The sequence below is a fragment of the Panthera leo genome, chromosome C1, assembly GCF_018350215.1.
Source record: "Panthera leo isolate Ple1 chromosome C1, P.leo_Ple1_pat1.1, whole genome shotgun sequence".
NCBI classification, from domain to species: Eukaryota; Metazoa; Chordata; class Mammalia; order Carnivora; family Felidae; genus Panthera; species Panthera leo.
In genome coordinates this window covers 2,069,281-2,092,005 of record NC_056686.1, presented here as the reverse complement: position 1 = coordinate 2,092,005, position 22,725 = coordinate 2,069,281, and the positions used below count along the sequence as shown (strand labels likewise).

Sequence of the window (22,725 nt, the reverse complement as noted above, 5' to 3'; positions counted from 1 at the left end):
CTGATAGGCCGCGAGGTGCTTCCGCCCTCCGTCACTTCCGGTCGCGGTGCTGGCGGTTGCCGCAGGCCGGGCGGGAGTGGAGCGCCCGGGGCCGGGGGTCGGAGGCCGCCATGAACTTCTCCGAGGTGTTCAAGCTCTCCGGCCTGCTCTGCAAGTTCTCCCCGGACGGCAAGTACCTGGTGAGCGGCCGCGGGGCCCGGGAGGAGGGGGCAGCTTGGGGGTCCGCGGGTGCGGGCCTCAAGCAGGGACCCCGGGTTGACACCCGAGGCTGGGGACCCAGGGCACGTGACCCCGGCTGACACCTGAGGCAGGGGACCCTGGGCTGGGGACTCGGACGGGGGCCCCGGGCGGACACCGAGGCAGGCGCCCTGGAGCAGGGGACCCAGGGCACGTGACCCGGGCGGACACCGGGGCTGGGGACTCGACAGATGCCCCAAGCAGGGGCTCCGGGGGAATGGGGCATGGGCAGGTGCCAGCCTCCCTACACCCCAGTTTCCATCTGTCAGAGGCAGGTAATGGCAGTGTTGTCGTCACACATTTGAGGGTACAGAGGATATCAGGTCGTTGTTGTTATTTTGACACATGGGGGGACATACCTAGTTCTGTTGGCTGTAACCTGGTGCAGGGACTTTGTCTTTGCCAGCCCTCCCCGCCCCCCACCATATGGCAAATAAGCGATTGAAATAACCAGCAGTCTCTGCCCGGATGAGTCCAGTCGTCCGCACTGCTGTTTATTCGAACGATTGGGATTCGAGCTGTTCATCACGGAAGGGGAGGGGGGCGACCAAATGCTGCTGAAATCTCTGAGCCAGTCTGTGCAGGAAACACACCAGCATCATCAGTGTGTATCCTCGGGACCTGGTTGTATGATTGGCACTGGAAGTCCATTCAGGAAAAGATCAGCCTTATAGAAAGTGTGTCTGTTAAAAAAAAAAAAAAAAAAAAAGTGTGTCTGTTTAGTTCTGTATGTTAACTCACCGAGGCTTCATGACTTTTCAGTTTGAACCTGAACATTCCTGTTCTTTGTCCAGCTCTTTGAAACTGGAACTCCTTTGTGGAGGTATTATCCTAAATACATAAATTAGCATTCTGCTAAGAGATACACAATGTCTTCAGCTTAAAGTTCACCCCCAGAAACCGTGGCGTATTTTTTGAAATGCTCCCCATAAATTCATTGTTTAAAAAAATCGTCTATGAAAATTCCAGTGAATTATAAAGAGAAAGACTATGTTCCTTTGCTTCATTTTGGTGCTTTTTTTTTTTTTTTTTTTTGGCTTCTCCACCCTGGTGGAAATATGGTGTTACTGGAGTCTTGTTCTTCGAAGCTCTATCCTAAATCCTGAAGAAAGTAGGTCTGTGTTGCCGTTTTTAATATCTTGCAACAGATCTGATAATGGTTTTTCCATGCCATGACACATACTCCCTGTCTTAAGGAGCTCATTGTAACTGATGACAAAGCTACAATGTGACACATGTTCTCAGCTAAAGTTACCCTCCCCTTCTCCTTTTTACAAGGAAAACTCATGAGGTGTGTTTTTTAAACTTTATTTTTGAGAGTGAGAGCATACGAGTGGGGGAGGGGCAGAGAGAGAGAGAGAGAGAGAGAGGGAGGGAGGGAGGGAGGGAGAGGGAGAGAGAGAGTCCCAAGCAGGCTCCTCGTCAGCGTCATGGAGCCCACGGCTCAAACTCACAGAACTCACACTCCCTCACAAACCACGAGATCACAAGGAGCCCCCCAGGCGCCCCGAGGTTTTTTTCAAAAGGAAAAGGAAGGTTTGGAAAAGGAAAGGAAAAGGTTTGTAAAACACAAACCAATAATTGAGTTTGATCTTGATAAGAATGAAGCAATTAACATTTAAAAATCAGTTCTTGGGGTGCCTGGGTGGCCCAGTCAGTTAAGCGTCCGACTTTGGCTCAGGTCATGATCTCGGGGTGTATGAGTTCGAGCCCAGTATTGGGCTCTGTGCTGACAGCTCAGAGCCTGGAGCTGCTTCGGATTCTGTATCTCCCTCTCTCTCTCTGCCCTTCCACTGCTCGCTCGCTCTCCCTCTCTCCCTCTCTCCCTCTCTCAAAAATAAATAAACATTAAAAAAAATTTTTTTTAAAACCAGTTCTTGATTTTTAAACTATAATATAATCTAAAATCAGATAAGTATACGCAAATAATTTGCTTAGATATGGATATTATTAACAAACGTGGACACAGACTGCCTCTTCAAGAAAACAGGATTAACGCTTAAACATCTTCACGGTCAGTACTCAGAATAAGTCCCCGCAGTGGAAGAGAAACCTGCCTGCGTCCCCTCCTGTGTCGGGAAAGCGTCAGCCTGCTGCTGCTCTTCACCTCTGCTGTCCCGCGGCTGCTGTTACACTCGCCGCACTGCTGACACTTCCCGTCACGTTTGCCAGGAGCTGGGGGTGTGTCACAGCACACAAGCCCTCAGGACACCAGCGGGTGCCACACAGCTCAATTCTGGCACCGTCCCCCTGGAGACCCGAGGTGGACCGCCCACCCACTGCATTTTTTTTGATGTTTATTTTCTTGTTTATTTATTTATTTATTTTTTTCATTTTTGAGAGAGAAAGAGCATGAGCAGGGGTGCGGCAGAGAGGGGGGCAGGATCTGCAGCGGGCTCTGTGCTGACAGCAGTGAGCCCGATGTGGGGCTGGAACTCCTGAAGCGTGAGATCGTGACGTGAGCCGAAGGCGGGCGCTTCACCAGCTGTGCCCCCCCACGCGCCCCTGTGCCCCCCACTTCAGATTCCAGCCAGAGCTGCGGGTCCTCGAGCTCCCCACAACTTCTGTCTGCCTGGGCCACCAGTCAGAGGCTCCCACAGGCCCCTCCTCGGGTTCGGCTGATTTGCCAGAGTGGCTCACAGAACTCAGACACTTGTGCTAAAGGAGACCAGAGAGGATCCAGGTGAACAGCCAGGTGAAGAGATCCAGAAGACAAGGTCCAGGAGGGTCCCGAGTGCAGGAGCCGCTGTCCCCGTGGGGGTGGGTGCGTCACCTGCCCTGTGTGCCTGTGTTCACCGGCCTGGAGCTCTCTGAACACTGTCCTGTTGGCATTTTACAGAGGATTCCTCGTGATGAATTATTAACTCCGCTTCTAGCCCTCCTCCCCTCTCTGGAGAAGGGGGAGTGGGACTGAACATTCCAAGCTTCTAATCATGGCTGGTATTTCTGGTGGCCAGGAGCCCACCTAGAGGTGCCTCGTTAGAACAAAAGACGCTCCTACCACCCAGGACGTTTCAAGGACCCGAGGAGTCCTGTGCCAGGGCCTGGGGGCAGGGACAAATACGTATTTTTCTGTTGCCTCGTCCTTACGTCTCCGTGGTCCTTCTCACCAAGGACCCTGAGGCCCCCGTCCGCACTCCCTGTGCCTTGTCTGCCGGTGGTTAAAGCAGCAGAGTGCTGGCTTAGTTCACAGAAGAGCTGGTCCCACGCTGTGTCCTGCTTTAGTTTTTAATACGCGAGTCAGAAAGTAAAAAATGACCTAGTAGAGAGTTTTAACAGAACGTCTTATCCTGGAGCAGTGTCAACACATAGTTTGTGTATTTCAACCTTGTCTTCTCGTGAACCCTTATCCTTAGAGGGGGTGACAGTCTGGGAACATGAGGCCGTCCAGGCAGGAAATACATCCGGAAGGACAGAGGGAGCTAGAATTCCTGGACGGCGGGGAGCACCGACTCCTGAGCTGCCTTCCCTGAGACTGTTAGACCATCGTGGGCTTTTTTTCCCGTCTTTAGGCTTCTTGCGTCCAGTACCGCTTAGTGGTCCGGGATGTGCACACCCTCCAGATCCTCCACCTGTACACGTGCCTGGACCAGATCCAGCACATCGAGTGGTCGGCGGACGGACTCTTCATCCTGTGCGCCATGTACAAGCGGGGGCAGGTTCAGGTGCGCCGCCCGCGGGGCTCCGAGCCAGGGGCTCTTGCCTGAGGGTGACCCCGGGAAGGATCCAGCCTCTTCTGTGCCCTTGTAGTTTGAGAAAAAAGGCGAGGCGGCTCAAGCCGGTTTCCTCTTAAAATTATAACAGTTCCCTAATAGCTTAAGTACTTTGAAAACAGGAAAACACTTAACTAGCCTTAACGTGTCATCAGGTAGAATTCAGTAAGAGGAAGTGTCCGCAGACAGCTGTCTAGAAGCTTGGGCCCCACGGGTTTGGGGAAGCGCGAAGATGCGTTTCTAGCAGATCTGAAGTTTCCCCGAAGGAGCTTGGAGGGCTGGCGAAGGGCTTTAAAACCAACACTGTGAGGTCCCCCGGGAGCGTGGCTTTTGTGCCGCGGTCCGGCTCCAGCCCTGCCTCGTGGCGGATGTGGAATCGCGCCCTGTGTCCTGACCGTGTGCCGTGCTTGACGCGCGTGCGCTCATGTTGTGGGTCTGCGTTTCTGTCCGTTGCGAATCCAGGTGTGGTCCCTGGAGCAGCCGGAGTGGCACTGCAGGATCGACGAGGGCTCGGCCGGGCTGGTGGCCTCCTGCTGGAGCCCCGACGGCCGCCACATCCTCAACACAACCGAGTTCCACGTAAGTGCAAAGGCCCCGGGCACACGTCGTCGAGCAGAGGAGGGTGACTCCTCGCGCCTTTCTCCGGAAGTTGCTGGGTAGCGGTCAGGCGGGTGAATTTTGGAGAACGATGTGTATCTTTCAGATATACATATATGGGGAGAGAGGGAGAGACGGAGAAAGATGTGTGTCTTAGGTCGACACGGTTGTTATATGATCTTTCTGCCCAAATTTAAGGAAAAGTAACGCGGGTTTTAAATGACAGGATTTAAGAATTAAACAGTTCCTGTACTTCAGCGGTAGAAGATGAATTCACTACGATCAGCTTTACATCTTTAAGATGCCTGACCTGTGACCGCGGTCACTGCTGCGTCCTGTCCGAGCCTCGCTGGGGCTCCCCCCCACAAAGTTAGGGAATTTGCACATATAAGGTGTTGGGGTAGAAGGTCTTTGGTGTCAGCAGTGTTGTTTTCAAAGACAGAAAAATGCGCAGATCCCGTTAACGATGTGCGCCTTTTGAGGGGTTGTCATGACCCAGTGTGTGGGCCCGAACCCCCAGGCCTGGGCTGCCCGGTGCCCTGCAGGAGCCCCGCCCCAGGCTGCAGAGGGGACAGTGCGTGCGTGTGGCGAGGGCGAGTGTCTGTGCCCAGCCGTGAGGGTGCCGGGCGACCCTGTGGGATGTCATCATCGGGTCTTTTTCAAGTTGGCATCATGTGGGAGAAGGTCTCTGTCCAGCCATGAGGGGGCGGCTGAGTCGGCTGCCTCAGACGGCCGTGAGGCTTCACGTACCTTCTGTTTTGGTTTCAGACCCGCTTTTGATGTGGTGTCTGCTCATACAGGCTGTCGGAGACTGAGCAGGACACAGGGCACTTGGTTTCCTTGCGGTGCACATGGTGACTTTTCATTCATTCATTCATTCATTCATTCATTTTTAATTTGAGAGAGAGTGGGGGTGGGGGGCAGAGAGAGAGGGAGGGAGGGAGAGAGAGTCTTGAGCAGGCTCCATATGCTCGGTGCAGAGCCCAGTGAGAGGCTCGATCTCACGCGAGATCATGACCTGAGCTGAAATCCGGAGTCAGACAGAAAGTGGACCGAGACCCAGAGCTGCACACGTTGGCCTTTTAAAGACGCTTGCAACTTGGAAGTTTTCAGACGTGTTGAACTGTTTATACGGCCTCACCCGACAGTCTTCGTGATTAGAATTCTTGGGGCCAGAATCCAGTGTCCAGACGGGCGTGTGCCAGGGCCTCCCTGCCTCCCGTACACGAATGTGACAGGCCCTTTGCACAGGGTCCCCGAGGGTAAAGCACTGTGTGCCCCAACCCACCCCCGAGGCCCAGAGCAGGGCTGCCTGCATGCCCCACAGAGGCGGGACGGACCCTGCGTTCTGTGTCGACCCGTTCTTGCTTTCCTTTGGGTCGTGTGTGTGTGTGTGTGTGTGTGTGTGTGTGTGTGTGCACGTGTGCGCATGCACAACGAGCGTATACACTGTTGCTTGCTTTGCATCTGTTTCAAGTTTGCTGACGCGAGTTCGTCCTCTGTATTCCGGGGTGGTTCCCTTCGCCCTCGGTGTTCGTCCGTCTGGAAGGCGTGGCTCACTCTGCTGTTCCTCGCAGGCGAAGTCACGGCACACCCTTCTGCCCTCTGCTGCTGCCGGTGTTCAAGGGGGTAGGGGCCACGGTGCCGGGAGTATATCGTACGTGACCTATATTGAGGCACCCTGTCGGGGGTAGCCTGGGGGACTGCCTGCTTATAGTAGATGGCATTCGACTTTCCAGAGCTTTTTACCAGGATTTAAACTGACTGCCAGCCCTGGGGCGCCTGGGGAGCTCAGTCTGTTAAGCGTCTGACTTTGGCTCAGGTCATAACCTCACAGTTCGTGAGTTTGAGCCCCGAGTCAGGCTTTGTGCTGACAGCTCAGAGCCTGGAGCCTGCTTCAGATTCGGTCTCCTCCCCACCCCCCACTCTTTCTCTGCCCTTCCCCTGCTAGCAGTCTGTCTCTCCCAAAATTAAATAAACATTAAAAAAAAAAAAAGAATGAAATTCTAATTTCCTTCTAAGTTCATTCAAGTTCCTGACAACACGAGTCTAATTTTATTTACTATTATTATTTTTTAAAGTTTTATTTTTGTTTAAGTAATCTCTACATCCAACATGGGGCTTGAACTCACAACCCGGAGATCATGAGTCACATACTTCCCCAACTGAGCCAGCCAGGTGCCCCAGCATGAATCTAATTTTAAAAAACAACTTCGGGGCCACGGGGGTGGCTCCGTCGGTTGAGGGTCCAACCTCAGCTCGGGTCGTGATCTCCCGGTCCGTGAGTTCGAGCCCCGCGTCGGGCTCTGTGCTGACAGCTCGGAGCCTGGAGACTGCTTCAGATTCTGTGTCTCCCTCTCTCTCTGCCCCGAACCCACTCGCATTCTGTCTCTGTCTCTCTCAAAAATAGATAGATAGATAGATAGATAGATAGATAGATAGGTAGGTAGGTAGATAGATAGGTGATAGATAGGTAGCTGCCAGGCCAGTGGAGCTACAGAGGAAGTGCATTGTGGTTTCACTTGTCGTTTCCTGACTATTGGTGAGGTTGAGTGCTTTCATACCTTGTTTTACACACATGCACACTCTCGCACACTTGATTAATATGCGCTTCAGGTTCCTGTGGACTGTGCGGTGTGAGGAAGGGATCCACGTCTATCTTTTTCCCAACGACGTTTATCAAGAACTGAATTTCTTTATGTTTACGTAAAATTTCCGATTTTCCTTCCTCTTCCGCTGTTGGCACGCCGGTTTGCCGGGCCGCACTGTTTACGCCCCCGGGTGTGTAGCGTGTCGGTGTCTGTGGGGCTGCCCCCTCCCGTTGCCCTTGTGGTGTCGGTTTGTTTACTGTACTTGTGGGGTGCTGTTACCAGCTGCGCTCGGACTGAGGATGTTAGGTCTTCACGCCAGTGGAACCTTGATTGTAACTCATCGTTCGTTGTCCCTCGTGGATCTTTTTGCCTCACAAACCTGTTTTGTCAGCTGTTCGCCTAGCCTGTGGCTCTCGTGGTTTTTCTTTTTCACTCCTGTTACTTTTCCACCTTCCCGTGTCCTTAAATTTCAGTGTCTGTCTGTGTTGTAAACAGCCCGTAGCTGCCTCAAAAAAAAATAAGCCGAAAACCTTTTTCTTACGTGTCCACAAAGCCAGTTAAAACCACCGACGAGCACCATTCACCCCTTGAGGCGCGCAGCTCAGCCGGAACGTGGACAGCCCCGTCCGCGCCCACCGCTGCTCCCGGATAGCCACTGCCTGCTTGCTGTCCACATTCTCTATCGGTGGGGCCACGTGGCGTGGGGGGCTCTGTTTGGCCTCTGTCACCCAGCGCTGTGCTGTCACTGAGGGTATCAGCGGCGGTCCCTCGTGGCCGGGCGCCATTCCGTGGCATGGGGACACGGCATCTGCTTTCCGTCCACCATCTGGCAGGCCGTGGGCGCTTTCCCTTGGGCGCCGTCCGGAACGAGCTGCTGGGACGCACGTCATTTGACTCGGGTAAATCCCTGGGAGGGGGTGCCAGGAGGGGCGCGTGCAGAACGCTTCAGGAAACTGCCGACTGCTCTCTAACGTGGCTGCCCCCCAGGTTAGAGCTCAGGTGTCCACACTCTCACGACCCTCGACACGCGTCAGTGTGGTTTTCTACTCTAGTCAGTCTTGTGTTGTGGTGTCTCCCTGTGGTTTTGGTTTTTGTTTTTGTTTTAAGTTTATTTATTTTGAGAAAGAGAGAGACAGAGAGCACAAATGGGGAAGAGGCAGAGAGAGAGAGAGAGAGAGAGAGAGAGAGAGAGAGAGAGAATCCCAAGCAGGCTCCTAGCTGTCGGCACACAGCCCGACATGGGGCTCGATCTCACAAACCCGGAGATCATGACCTGAGCTGAAGTCGGACGCCCAGCCACCTGAGCCTCCCAGACGCCCCTGCCTGTGGTTTCAGTTTGCATTGTCCTCATGACTAATGCCATTAGGCCTCTGTCACATGCCCGTTATCGTAGGACTTGTCTGTTCGTTTCTTTACCGGGTGGCTAGTCACGTTACTCAACTGTGAAGTTTCTTCTACTATATTCTGGAGGCGGGTCCTTTCCTAGACACGAGCCTGGCAAGTGTTTTCTTCTACAGCTTGCCCTCTCAGTTAGTTAACAGCTTCTTTTAAAGAGCAGAAATGTTTCCTTTTAATGGAGTCTAACGGATCAGGTTTTTTTGTTTTGTTTTTTTTATGTTTTGTGCATCTAAAGAAATCCCCACCCAACCCAAGATCTGAAAAGAGTTTATTCTGTTTTCTTCTAGAAGTTTTATGGTTTGGGCTCCTAAGTGTAAACATAGGACCTGTTTTGAGTTTAGATCTTTTCCACTCGCACTTCTGTCAAAAACCCATTGCCTGTGTGTGTGCAGGTCTGTTTCTGGATTCTGTCTTGTTCCATTGACCTATTAGCCTCGCTTTGTGCGAACAGCATACTCTCTGATTATAGTACTTTACAGTAAATCTGGAAACCAGGTCAGTGTGTTTTCCAGTGTTGTCCTTGTTCAGAGTCAGCTGTTGGAAGCTCGTCAAGTAGTGAACTGCCACGTCAGCCAACGGGAAGGGCACGGAGACCGTTTTTAGAAACAAAACTAGGAATCGGGGTTAAGAAATTCTGGTTATTCCCTTTTAAACTCTAATGGGATCTAGGGGGTCATGGAACCTCAATATTAGATGTAAATGTAGATGGGTGTTTGAACGCTTAAAAGCTATACTGTGGGCTTTTCCTGGGGACGGGTGTCCGTGACCACCCCGCCAGGCACGCGGGCCGGGAGAGGAGGGGATGGCCGGCTGACAGAGCGGTCACCCCCAGAAACCCTGTGGGGAAGCAGCCGTGCAGAGAGGCCACCGCACGGGCCCTTCTGCCCCCACCTCCTGCTCACGAGTCTGCTGAGGCAGAGGACCAAGCAGGTTGACCTCGCTCAGTCCCCTGGACACCCACCGTCCTGGACAGCTTGCCTGCCGGCATCTGCACGTTTGTTAGGAGAGGAAAACCGCAGTTACTTTGAAATTTTAAACTAAATGCACTTATATTCGACTTTGTGTTGCTCACGCGATATTGTTACAAAAAGAAAACCAAACACCAGGAGCATGAAATTAAAGGATGGGAGACTGGGGGTGGGGGGGTGGGGGAGACACCCAGGAGCAGCTACTGTTCTTAATTCTGCAGTAAACCTCTTACTGGGTCACTGATGCCTGTCTGTGATTTAACCGCCGTCTTCCCGGCTGCTAAACCTGCACCGTTTCTCTTTCCCCTTCTCCTCGACAGCTGCGGATAACTGTCTGGTCCTTGTGCACAAAGTCCGTGTCTTACATCAAATACCCCAAAGCCTGCCAGCAGGGTGAGTCGGCCGAAGCTGATTTGGAAGCCGTTTCCTTGTTGTTTTTGTTCAGGGCCCGGGGGCGGGGGCGGGGTGGGGGGGAGAGGGACACTTTTTTAATACAGAAAATTTACGGGCGCAGTAGTCTCAGCGGCTTATCAGCGTGTGGCCAGCTTCTTTCTCTACGCCCCAGACCTGCTGATGCTTCGTCTGTGAATAGTTCCGTGTGTGTCTCCCGAGGACAAGGGCTCCCCTTTCAAGATAGAACCACAGTGGTTTAAAGGACCTCAGAGAAGTAGGCTTTACGTGCGGTTCCCTTCCTGTCGTAGGACTGGGGATCAGGTCCCTTCGGTTGATGTGTGTCCCAGGACCTGCCCCCCCCCCCCTCCCAGTTCTGCACTTCAAGCCTCCAGACTTCTGTTGGCCTGCTCTGTGGTCTCTGTGCTGGGGAGAGGGCGGCCGCCCCGCCCAGCCGGCCACCGCGGGACTCGGTTGGACTGCGGAGAGCGAGTGGGGTGCCCATCCCTGAATCGTGAAGTTGCCGCGATGTGTGCAGACAGCAGTGCCTCGTGTGTTCTTGTGGCTCACGAAGTGTGAGCTGTGGCCTGGGGCCTTGTGACTAACACAGAACGGAAAATACGGTTTCACATTTTCAACCAAAGCTTATTTCTAAACTCCGACCTTACGTTTTCTTCTCCCGAGTAAATTCAAAAGTACACGTAGGAAGTTGGGGCGCCTGTGTGGCTCAGTCGGCCGGCTGAGGGTCCGCCTTGGGCTCAGCTCGTGATCTCTCCGCTCCCAGGTTCAAGCCCCACGTCGGGCTCTGTGCTGTCGGGGCGGAGTCCGCTTCGGTTCCCGTCTCCCTCTCTCTCTGCCACCGCCCCCCCCCCCCCCCAGCTGTTGCTTTCTCTCGGTCTCAAAAGTAAATAAGATATTCTTTTAAAAAAGTAAAACTGGGTGTAATGAGAAGCTGACAAGCTGGCTGAGCTCCCTAGGATTTGTGCTCCAAAAACGACGATCCGTCAGGAGCTGCATTTTCAGTGACACTTTGTGGTTCTTCGGGGGCCCGGTTCCTGCGGTTTTCCGTCAGATCCCTTGCCGGTCGGGGGTTGGGGGTCGGGGGGTCCCTGGGCTGCTGCACCGAGGCCGCGGTCTCGCTCTCCGCCCCTCCTTCTGGCTGCGGGCGCCAGTCCCTCCCCGTGACCCCTGCCTCTGGTTTCTCACCGCTCCCTGGGGCTGCAGCGGGGTGTCCCTCTCCTCCCGCCAGGGGTCTCCTTTACCCGGGACGGCCGCTACATGGCGCTGGCGGAGCGGCGCGACTGCCAGGACCACGTGAGCGTCTTCGTCTGCAGCGACTGGCAGCTCCTGCGGGTAGGGGGTGCCCTGCCGGCCACGGGGCGTCTCCGAGGCCCGGGCACCTTTGGGAGGGGTTGCGGCAGCGCCATCTCGTGGAGGGCGGGTCACCGGAGGGCACGCCCCGGGGGGTGGGCCTGCCGGTGAGCGGGGCGGCCACAGGCCATCGGGTGAGCTGCTGTCCTCTTGTCAGGGCCGTGCGGTTCGCCCAGGGGCTGCTGCCCCGGGAGGGTCTGCTCTGGGCCAGCCTCCAGGGGCCCCGGCCAGGTGCGCAGGGCCCTCCTCCCCTGGCCGGGCTCAGCTCCACGGGCCGGGTGGGTGCGGAGAGGCCTTCGGACTGGCAGTGACCCTCCTGCCAGAGCACGGAGGTGGCCCCATCGACCCCGGGCACGGGGTGTCCTGGCGGGATCTCGCGGAGCTGATCTTCCAGGAGTGAGGCCGAGCCAGGCCGGAACCGGGAGGGAGTGGGGGGCGGTGCCAGGCCGCGGGAGCTGCGTCACAGCCAGCGGTGCTGGGCACCGTCCTGCCCGGTGGGCTCCACCTGGGCCCGCCTGGGGCCTCCTGAGTGCTCAGGCAGGATTTTAACGACAGAAGGACAGGGCTGGGGACATTGTCCGCTTCTGTACAAGGAAATTAAATACTAAACGTGTTCCCAACGTCAGTGATAAAATGTGTATTTCTTCAAGAAAACACTTTCGAATTTAACGTTTCTCTGTCTTGCTTTGGAAGCACTTTGACACGGAGACCCAGGACCTCGCAGGGATCGAGTGGGCCCCAAACGGCTGTGTGCTGGCAGTGTGGGACACCTGCCTGGAGGTATGCAGGGTGACCAGGCAGACCCTGTGTGTTGGGGCGCTTTGACCTGTGTTTACCCGAGGCTTTCTGAATGTGGAGGCTCGGTCGGCTCACCGGGCTCCGAGGCCAAGCCCAGCCCTTTGACCAGCGAGTCCTTACGTTTGCGGCCAAGGTCCCCACTGTCCCCTGTGCGGGAGGGCCTGTCCTGCTCCACCGGTCTTCCTTCTGACCTCCCGCTGGCCATCGGCTGTGTCCCCATCCCCCCCCACCCCCCCAAACCCCCCCCATGCTCCGGTCAGGGTGAGTGTCAACATCTGCACGGTCTCTTGCAGTACAAGGTCCTGCTCTACTCCTTGGACGGCCGGCTCTTGTCCGCGTACTGTGCCTACGAGTGGTCCCTGGGCGTCAAGTCTGTGGCCTGGAGCCCCAGCAGTCAGTTCCTGGCCATCGGAAGCTATGACGGGAAGGTGAGACCGAGTAGCACACGTGGAGATGTTGCGGGCACGGCGCCCGCCAGGGGCCCTCACGCGCACTCTCCCCCCTCAGGTGCGCATCCTTAATCACGTGACTTGGAAAATGATCACAGAGTTCGGGCACCCAGCCACCATTAGCAACCCCAAAATAGTAAGTCTGGAATGCATGTTTGTTTGTTTGTTTGTTTGTTTGTTTCTTTCTTTCTCTCTTTCTTTCTCTCTTTCTCTCTTTCTCTCTCTCTGTCTCTCTCTCTCTCTTTCTTTATGAAATTTATTGTCAACTTGCTTTCCATGCAACACCCAGTGCTCATCCCAACAGGTGACCTCCTCAGTGCCCATCACCCACTTTCCCCTCCCTCCCACCCCCCATCAACCCTCAGTTTGTTCTCAGCTTTTAGGAGTCTCTTATGTTTTGGCTCCCTCCCTCTCTAACCATTTTTCCCCCCTTCTCCTCCCCCCTGGTCTTCTGTTAAGTTTCTCAGGATCCACATAAGAGTGAAAACATATGGTATCTGTCTTTGTCTGTATGGCTTATTTCACTTAGCATAACACTCTCCAGTTCCATCCACGTTGCTACAAAGGGCCAGATTTCATTCTTTCTCATTGCCACGTAGTATTCCATTGTGTATATAAACCACAATTTCTTTATCCATTCATCAGTTGATGGACATGTAGGCTCTTTCCATAAGTTGGCTGTTGTTGAAAGTGCTGCTATAAACATTGAGGTACAAGTGCCCCTCTGCATCAGCACTCCTGGATCCCTTGGGTAAATTCCTAGCAGTGCTATTGCTGGGTCATCGGGTAGATCTGTTTTTAATTTTTTGAGGAGCGGCTGCACCAGTTTGCATTCCCACCAACAGTGCAAGAGGGTTCCCGTTTCTCCACATCCTCTCCAGCATCTATAGTCTTCTGATTTGTTCATTTTAGCCATTCTGACCGGCGTGAGGTAGTGTCTCAGTGTGGTTTTGATTTTTATTTCCCTGATGAGGAGCGACGTTGAGCATCTTTTCATGTGCCTGTTGGCCATCTGGATGTCTTCTTTAGAGAAGTGTCTATTCATGCTTTCTGTCCATTTCTTCACTGGATTATTTGTTTTTCGGGTGTGGAGTTTGGTGAGTTCTTTATAGATTTGGATACTAGCCCTTTGTCCAATATGTCATTTGCAAATATCTTTTCCCATTCCGTTGGTTGCCTTTTAGTTTTGTTGATTGTTTCCTTTGCTATGCAGAAGCTTTTTATCTTCATGAGGTCCCAGTAGTTCGTTTTTGCTTTTAATTCCCTTACCTTTGGGGATGTGTCAAGTAAGAAATTGCTGCGGCTGAAGTCAGAGAGGTTTTTCCCTGCTTTCTCCTCTAGGGTTTTGATGGTTTCCTGTCTCACATTTAGGTCCTTCATCCATTTTGAGTTTGTTTTTGTGAATGGTGTGAGAAAGTGGTCTAGTTTCATCCTTCTGCATGTTGCTGTCCAGTTCTCCCAGCACCATTTGTTAAAGAGACTGTCTTTTTTCCATTGGATATTCTTTCCTACTTTGTCAAAGATTAGTTGGCCATATTTTTGTGGGTCTAGTTCTGGGGTTTCTGTTCTATTCCATTGGTCTATGTGTCTGTTTTTGTTTTTTGTTTTTTAACATTTATTTATTTTTGAGACAGAGAGAGACAGAGCATGAGCAGGGGAGGGTCAGAGAGAGAGGGAGACACAGAATCCGAAACAGGCTCCAGGCTCTGAGCTGTCAGCCCAGAACCCGATGTGGGGCTCGAACTCACGGACCGTGAGATCATGACCTGAGCCGAAGTCGGACACCCAACCAACTGAGCCACCCAGGCGCCCCTGTGTGTCTGTTTTTGTGCCAATACCATGCTGTCCTGATGATGACAGCTTTGTAGTAGAGGCTAAAGTCTGGGATTGTGATGCCTCCTGCTTTGATTTTCTTCTTCAGTATTACTTTGGCTATCCGGGGTCTTTTGTGGTTCCATACAAATTTTAGGATTGCTTGTTCTAGCTTCAAGAAGAATGCTGGTGCAATTTTGATTGGGATTGCATTGAATGTGTAGATGGCTTTGGGTAGTATTGACATTTTAACAATATTTATTCTTTCAATCCATGAGCACAGAATGTTTTTCCATTTCTTTGTAACTTCTTCAATTTCCCTCATAAGGTTTCTGTAGTTTTCAGCATACAGATCTTTTACATCTTTGGGTAGGTTTATTCCTAGGTATTTTATGCTTCTTGGTGCAATTGTGAATGGGATCAGTTTCTTTATTTGTCTTTCTGTTGCCTCATTATTAGCGTAGAAGAATGCAACTGATTTCTGTACATTGATTTTGTATCCTGCGACTTTGATGAATTCATGTATCAGTTGTAGCAGACTTTTGGTGGAGTCTGTCAGGTTTTCCATGTATAATATCATGTCATCTGCAAACAGTGAAAGCTTGACTTCATCTTTGCCAATTTTGATGCCTTTGATTTCCTTTTGTTGTCTGGTTGCTGATGCTAGAACTTCCCACACTATGTTAAACAACAGCGGTGAGAGTGGACATCCCTGTCGTGTTCCTGATCTCAGGGAAAAAGCTCTCAGTTTTTCCCTGTTGAGGATGATGTTAGCTGTGGGCTTTTCATAAATGGCTTTTATGCTGTTTGAGATATGTTCCTTCTATCCCGACTTTCTCAAGGGTTTTTATTAAGAAAGGATGCTGAATTTTGTCAAATGCTTTTTCTGCATCGATTGACAGGATCATATGGTTCTTATCTTTTCTTTTATTAATGTGATGTATCACATTGATTGATTTGCGAATGTTGAACCAGCCCTGCAGCCCAGGAATGAATCCCACTTGATCGTGGTGAATAATTCTTTTTATATGCTTTTGAATTCGATTTGCTAGTATCTTATTGAGAATTTTGCATCCATATTCATCAGGGATATTGGCCTGTAGTTCTCTTTTTTTACTGGGTCTCTGTCTGGTTTAGGAATCAAAGTAATGCTGGCTTCATAGAATGAGTCTGGAAGTTTTCCTTCCCTTTCTATTTTTTGGAATAGCTTGAGAAGGATAGGTATTATCTCTGCTTTAAATGTCTGGTAGAATTCCCCTGGGAAGCCATTGGGAAGCCATCTGGTCCTGGACTGTTATTTGTTGGGAGATTTTGGATAACTGATTCAATTTCTTCGCTGGTTATGGGTCTGTTCAAGCTTTCTATTTCTTCCTGTTTGAGTTTTGGAAGTGTGTGCGTGTTTAGGAATTTGTCCATTTCTTCCAGGTTGTCCAGTTTGTTGGCATGTAATTTTTCATAGTATTCCCTGACAATTGCTTGTATTTCTGAGGGATTGGTTGCAATAATTCCATTTTCGTGATTTTGTGTATTTGGGTCATCTCCCTTTTCTTTTTGAGAAGCCTGGCTAGAGGTTTATCAATTTTGTTTATTTTTTCAAAAAACCAACTCTTGGTTTCATTGATCTGCTCTACAGTTTTTTTAGATTCTATGTTGTTTATTTCTGCTCTGATCTTTATTATTTCCCTTCTTCTTCTGGATTTGGGGTGTCTTTGCTGTTCTGCTTCTATCTCCTTTAGGTGTGCTGTTAGATTTTGTATTTGGGATTTTTCTTGTTTCTTGAGATAGGCCTGGATTGCAATGTATTTTCCTCTCAGGACTGCCTTTGCTGCATCCCAAAACGTTTGGATTGTTGTATTTTCATTTTCATTTGTTTCCATATATTTTTTAATTTCTTCTCTAATTGCCTGCTTGACCCATTCATTCTTTAGTAGGGTGTTCTTTAACCTCCATGCTTTTGGAGGTCTTCCAGACGTTTTCGTGTTGTTGATTTCAAGCTTCAGAGCATTGTGGTCTGAAAGCATGCATGGTATGATCTCAGTTCTTGTATACTTATGAAGGGCTGTTTTGTGACCCAGTATGTGATCTATCTTGGAGAAGGTTCCATGTGCACTCGAGAAGAAAGTATATTCTGTTGCTTTGGGATGCAGAGTTCTAAATATATCTATCAAGTCCATCTGATCCAGTGTATCATTCAGGGCCCTTGTTTTTTTATTGATCCTGTGTCTAGATGATCTGTCCAGCGTTGTAAATGGAGTATTAAAGTCCCCTGCAATTACCACATTCTTATCAATAAGGTTGCTTATGTTTTTGATTAATTGTTTTAGATATTTGGGGGCTCCCGTATTCGGTGCATAGACATTTATAATTGTTAGCTCTTCCTGATGGATAGACCCTATAATGATTATATAATGCCCTTCTTCATCTCTTGTTACAGCCTTTAATTTGAAGTCTAGTTTGTCTGATATAAGTATGGCTACTCCAGCTTTCTTTTGACTTCCAGTAGCATGATAGATAGTTCTCCATCCCCTCACTTTCAATCTGAAGGTGTCCTCAGGTCTAAAATGAGTCTCTTGTAGACAGCAAATAGATGGGTCTTGTTTTTTTTATCCATTCTGATACCCTATGTCTTTTGATTGGCGCATTTAGTCCATTTACATTCAGTGTTATTATTGAAAGATATGGGTTTAGAGTTATTATGTTATCTATAGATTTCATGCTTGTAGTGGTGTCTCTGGTCCTTTGTGGTCCTTGCAACATTTCATTCACAGAGTCCCCCTTAGGATCTCTTGTAGGGCTCGTTTAGTGATGATGAATTCCTTCAGTTTTTGTTTGTTTGAGAAAACCTTTATTTCTCCTTCTATTTTGAATGACAGACTTGCTGGGTAAAGGATTCTTGGCTGCATTATTTTCCCTGTTCATCACACTGAAGATTTCCTGCCATTCCTTTCCAAGTTTCAGTAGATAGGTCTGCTACTACCCTTATGTGTCTACCTTTGTATGTTAAGGCCCGTTTATCCCTAGCTGCTTTCAGAATTCTCTCTTTATCCTTGTATTTTGCCAGTTTCACTAGGATATATTGTGCAGAAGATCGATTCAAGTTACATCTGAAGGGAGTTCTCTGTGCCTCTTGGATTTCAATGCCTTTTTCCTTCCCCAGATCAGGGAAGTTCTCAGCTATGATTTCTTCAAGTATGTCTTCAGCACCTTTCCCTCTCTCTTCCTCCTCTGGAATCCCAATTATGCATATGTTATTACATTTAATTGTGTCACTTAGTTCTCTAAGTCTCCCCTCATACTCATGGATTTTTTTTATCTCTCTTTTTCTCAGCTTCCTCTTTTTCCATAATTTTATCTTCCAGTTCACCTGTTCTCTCCTCTGCCTCTTCAATCCGAGCTGTGGTCGCCTCCATTTTATTTTGCAGCTCATTTATAGCATTTTTAGCTCCTCCTGACTGTTCCTTAGTCCCTTGATCTCTGTAGCAATAGAGTCTCTGCTGTCCTCTATACTGTTTTCAAGCCCAGCGATTAATTTTATGACTATTATTTTAAATTCATTTTCTGCTGTATTGCTTAAATCGTTTTTGATCAGTTCGTTAGCTGTCGCTATTTCCTGGAGTTTCTTTTGGGGAGAATTCCTCCGTTTCGTCATTTTGGATAGTCCCTGGGGTGGCGCGGAACTGCGGGGCACTTGCCCCGTGCTGTCTGAAGTAACTTGCGCTGGTGGGCGGGGCCGCAGTCAGAGCCGCTGTCTGTCCCCAGCCCACCGCTGGGGCCACAGTCAGACTGGTGTGTACCTTCTCTTCCCCTCTCCCAGGGGCAGGTCTCACTGTGGAGTGGTGTGGCCCCTGTCTGGGCTGTGTGCACACTGCCAGGCTGGTGGTGCTGCTTCGATGGGATCTGGCGTATTATTAACCGGGGTGGATCCGCAAGGCGCACAGGGGTGGGAGGAGCAGGCTCAGCTCGCTTTTCCTTCGGTGATCCGCTTCAGGAGGAGCCCTGCGGCACCGGGAGGGAGGCCGACCCGTCGGAGGGATGGATCCGCAGAAGCACAGCGTTGGGTGTTTGCGCGGTGCAAGCAAGTTCCGTGACGGGAACCGGCTCCCTTTGGGATTTTGGCTGGGGGATGGGCGAGGGAGAAGGCGCTTCCCAGTGCCTCTGTTCCCCGCCAAGCCGCGCTCTGTCGTCCGGGGCTCAACAACTCTCCCTCCGTTGTCCTCCGGCCCTCCCGTTCTCCGAGCAGAGCTGTTAGCTTATAACCTTCCAGATGTTAAGTCTCACTGGCTGACAGAACACACTCCGTCCGGCCCCTCCGCTTTTGCCAGCCAGACTCGGGGGCTCTGCCTTGCCGGGCGGGCTGGCTGCCCCTCCACCGCCCCGGCTCCCTCCCGCCAGTCCGTGTGTAGCACACACCGCCTCTCTGCCCTTCCTACCCTCTTCCGTGGGCCTCTCGTCTGCGCTCGGCTCCGGAGAGTCCGTTCTGCTAGTCTTCTCGTGGTTATCGGGGTAAATTAGGCAGATGTGGGTGGAATCTAAGCGATCAGCAGGACGTGCTGAGCCCAGCGTCGTCCTTCGCCGCCATCTTCCTCCCTCCCTGGAATGCAGGTTTCTATTTGAGCCACATTTGGAGAAGGGAGGTAGAAAAAGTCTTTTTTCACTTTACATTGTTCATGATGATGTCGCTACTCACATCACCAGAAACTTCCGTTACGGTAACATTTCAAATGTTCGGCTCAACCAATTCCCAAAGGACCCGAAGTGGTGTCCTTGCCCTGCCCTCCCCACTCCCCAGATGGGTCACTCTCAGGTCTGTTCCTGCCCTCGGCAGAGTACCCAGGGTCCCTCACCCACAAGCACCGGGCGTTTGGGGCTGGAGAAGCAGACCTGAGAAGTGGGGGGCAGGTGTCCCTGGGGCAGGCAGGGACGGTCACGGGGTCAGGGGCCAGGAAGAAGTGATACGGCATCGGAGGGAGGAGCAGTTCTGGCAGCAAGAACATGAAGTACAAAGGGCCTGAGGTGGGCATGTGTGTCCTTTTTAGCGGGGGACAGACAGACCCCAACCTTGGGGAGCTGTCCCACATGTGGGAAATATGAGGGAGGCCACCAGGAGTAGGGCTGCAGGTAGCTGTGTGGAAGGGGAGGGGAGGGGAGGGGAGGAGAGGGGGAGGGGACAGCTGGGGAGGCGAGGCTGGGGCGGAGGTCCCGAGGTGGGACCTGGCTGGAGGTGCAGGCAGGTGAAGCCATCCATGGTTGTGGGAGGCCGAGGCCGAGCAGGCCAACCACGAGGGCCGTGAAGGGTTTGCTCGGCCCTCTCGGCCTGCAGCCCGAGCTTGTTCTGAGGCCAGGGGGCAGCCGGGCTGCCTCACCGCCTCGGCCTCATGGGCCCATCAGGCTTCAGGACACAGATGTCCCCTCGTTCCCAGGACCTGTGTCTGTCACTTGGCACCACTGAGATGCTTGTGTCCTCACTGGCCAGCGGTCGGTTGGGCGCGTACGAACCCGCAGCCAGCACAGGCCACTCCCCCGAGGGGCGGGCTCGGGGTGGGGCTTGGGGTGGGACCCACGCCGGGCGCCCCCGCGGGGGAGTGAGCGCCGGTGGCCCGGCGTCTCTGTGTCCGTCACCAGGAACGGCAGCGCCTCGCGTCCAGGTCCAGCGTCACCACTACCCGGTGCGTCACCGCCTCTGCTCCTGCGTGTCATGTGCGGGCGGTGGTGGTGGCAGGACTGTCGTGTCTTCCAGGTCGTGTACAAGGAAGCCGAGAAGACTCCGCGGCTGGCGCCGGGCCGCCTGGCCTTCCCCCCGCCCAGAGCAGCAGCCGGCGTGGCCTCCCCTGCGGAGACCAAGTGTGAGCAGCTGCGGGGGGGGGGGGGGGGGGGATGTTTCCGTCGCGTCGGGAGGGCTGGTGGTCCCAGTGTGACAGGCACCGCCCTGCAGGTGGTTCTTTAAGGACCAGTAAGATGCCCTTGGAGGAGCCAGAGGGGGTGGGGCTGCGGAACTGGCCGCGGGTCCTGGGCAGGTGGCCTGTGCCTCAGTCCCGGCATCGGTATGGTGGGCTAACGAGGTACAGGAGGTGGGGGAGCAGCCCCCAGGTCGTGTGGTGTCCGCGGCCCAGCCCCGCTCAGTAAGCACCCCGGATGGGGGTGGGGGAGGGGGGGCGGGGACACAGCCAGCACACCCGCTCACCTGGCCTTCCATCGTCACCTTACCACCTTTTGCCGTGAGTTTTACAATGGCTTTTTGTTTTTTTTAAGACTTTTTTAGAGCAGTTTAGGTGTATGGCAAAACTGAGGGGAAGGCACAGAGTTGCCACGCCCCTGCCCGCTCACACGTGTCCTCTCCACTACACAGACCCTGCCACGGGGGCTCCAGCGCCGTGGCCGGGTCCCCTTAAGCCTCTGTTTCCATAGAATCTTCCTCCATGGGTTAACGTGAAGTCCTCTTTTCCTTCTGTCTGAACTGAGTGGACGAGGCCAGCGGCTCCTGTCCCCTCCCTTTCCGTGTTCTAGATGAGATCGCCTCCGTGCCAGTCTCCTTACAGACCCTGAAGCCTGTTGCCGACAGAGCGAACCCGAAAATCGGCATCGGAGCGCTGGCCTTCAGCCCGGACAGCTACTTCCTGGCGACGAGAAGCGGTCAGTGGCCGCGCTCGCGGGCCGGGCCCCTCCCCGTTTCCTCCGGTGCCCAGGCATGAAGACCGGGTGAGCGGAAACCCCGGTGACGGGCTTCCGGCACGTCGCGTCCTCCTGCCGGGAGGCTGTGCCCACGGAAGCCTCCGGAGGTGCGGTGTCTCGGCGCCTCCGCCTGCTGCTTGCCGTCGGGCGAAGAGCAGGGTCCGGGCGCCACCACAGCCACGGCCCGTTTCGTGCGGGAAGGGGGCTCACGTGTTTTGAGGGCTGTAAAAACCGCCAAACCCGCCCTTGTGGGCTCTAAGCCTGGGCGGGGGGACCGTCCGGCTCGTAGACACCGGAGCAGCCACGTCCACGGGGCTTGGGGCCTGCCCCCCCCAGCGTGCATCGCAGGCGGGGACACTGAAGCAGGGTGTCCGCGTCGTCCCTCCTCAGACAGTGTCCCGAACGCCGTCTGGATCTGGGACATTCAGAAGCTGAGGCTCTTCGTGGTGCTGGAGCAGCTGTCCCCCGTGCGCTCCTTCCAGTGGGACCCGCAGCAGCCCCGGCTGGCCATCTGCACGGGAGGCGGCAAGGTGTACCTGTGGTCGCCAGCGGGCTGCGTGTCCGTGCAGGTGCCTGGGGAAGGTGAGCGCGGTGGCGCTTGTGACCGGCTGTAGGCAGAACCCTAACAGATGAGCCCCTCCCAGCCGACCTGGGCACCGTGGCGCGTGTGGGCGACCGCCTCGGGTGTACGGTCGGTCCCTCTCGGCACATCCAGGGAGACCTCAGGCCGGTCCCCGGCGTCACACACCGGGTGGGGGTCCACCGCTCCGAGCTCTCACGGGACACAGAGACGCCCACCCGAGTTGAGCTTTGGGGCTGCAGCTGGGTCTCTCCAGGCCTGTCCTTCGGCCACAGGATTTAGGGCCGTGCTCACCCTGGGACCCTGGCCTCACCCTTTCACCCTCCGGCTGCCTGTCTTTCTCCAGGTGACTTTCAGGTGCTTTCTCTGTGCTGGCATTTAAACGGGGACTCACTGGCCCTCCTCAGTAAGGACCACTTCTGCCTGTGTTTCCTGGAAACCGAGGACAGGGTTGGCACGGCCTTTGGACGGCCGGGTGACCACACGTAGGACCTGCGAGTGCCCAGGCCCAGCCGAGACGAGAGAACACCGTGGCACGTGGCAGCTACGGGGAAGGTGCGGGGCTTCTGGGGGGCGGGGGGTGTTCCCCAACAGTGGCCCAGATGAAATGACCGGCTTTTATTTTTGTATAGCATTCCTGTAAATATGTATGGTATGAGACTAATTTTTATTTAAAATAAACATTTGCTAACTCATGAGACGGCTGATGCTTGTTTTCGTGACAGGTTTAAGTCATAGGAAGGTTTTCTGGTTTGTTTCAGGTTTTGGGTTCACGGTCTTACAGAAAGTCACTGACCCCAAGCAGCAACTTCCCCCTCAGACAGACATCCTGCTCTGCTCTGGCGCCCCCGTTCCTGGTCACTGAACCTTCTGGAGAGCGGGCTCGGTTTTCACATGGGGTGCGTGCTGGGGCGCGGAGACAGAAGCTGCCGGCCCCAGGGCCGTCGGGTCAAGGCCGGCTCCGCACAGAGTCCCCCCACCTCTACATTCAGGTGCTTGTGATGACTGAAGCAGGGCTCCAAACCTGGACTCGTCTTCCTAAAAGCTAGACAGTTGGCACATCACTCTGGGTTTTTCTGTGAGTGAACTCAGGGGACCATACTTCCCTAGCATCCTCCTGAACGTGCACAGCAAGTTGGCAGGTTTACAAAG

The 22,725-nt window shown here is 53.2% G+C and overlaps 1 protein-coding gene across 2 annotated transcripts; it reads left to right on the top strand.

Annotated features, from left to right (window-relative positions):
- The first annotated feature begins 20 nt into the window (after positions 1-20).
- WRAP73 (WD repeat containing, antisense to TP73) lies at positions 21-22,228 on the top strand. Of its 2 annotated transcripts, XM_042951565.1 has the most exons (12): positions 21-179; positions 3,750-3,902; positions 4,413-4,529; positions 9,825-9,897; positions 11,144-11,247; positions 11,959-12,045; positions 12,357-12,491; positions 12,571-12,648; positions 20,062-20,167; positions 20,829-20,954; positions 21,384-21,575; positions 21,920-22,228. In XM_042951565.1, exons 1-12 carry the CDS (start codon positions 111-113, stop codon positions 22,060-22,062), a joined length of 1,383 nt encoding a protein of 460 aa, XP_042807499.1. In that variant the 5' UTR covers positions 21-110; the 3' UTR covers positions 22,063-22,228. The 2 variants fall into 2 exon arrangements, with proteins under 2 accessions (XP_042807499.1, XP_042807500.1); XM_042951566.1 differs by lacking the exons at positions 3,750-3,902; positions 4,413-4,529.
- The last annotated feature ends 497 nt before the right edge of the window (positions 22,229-22,725 follow it).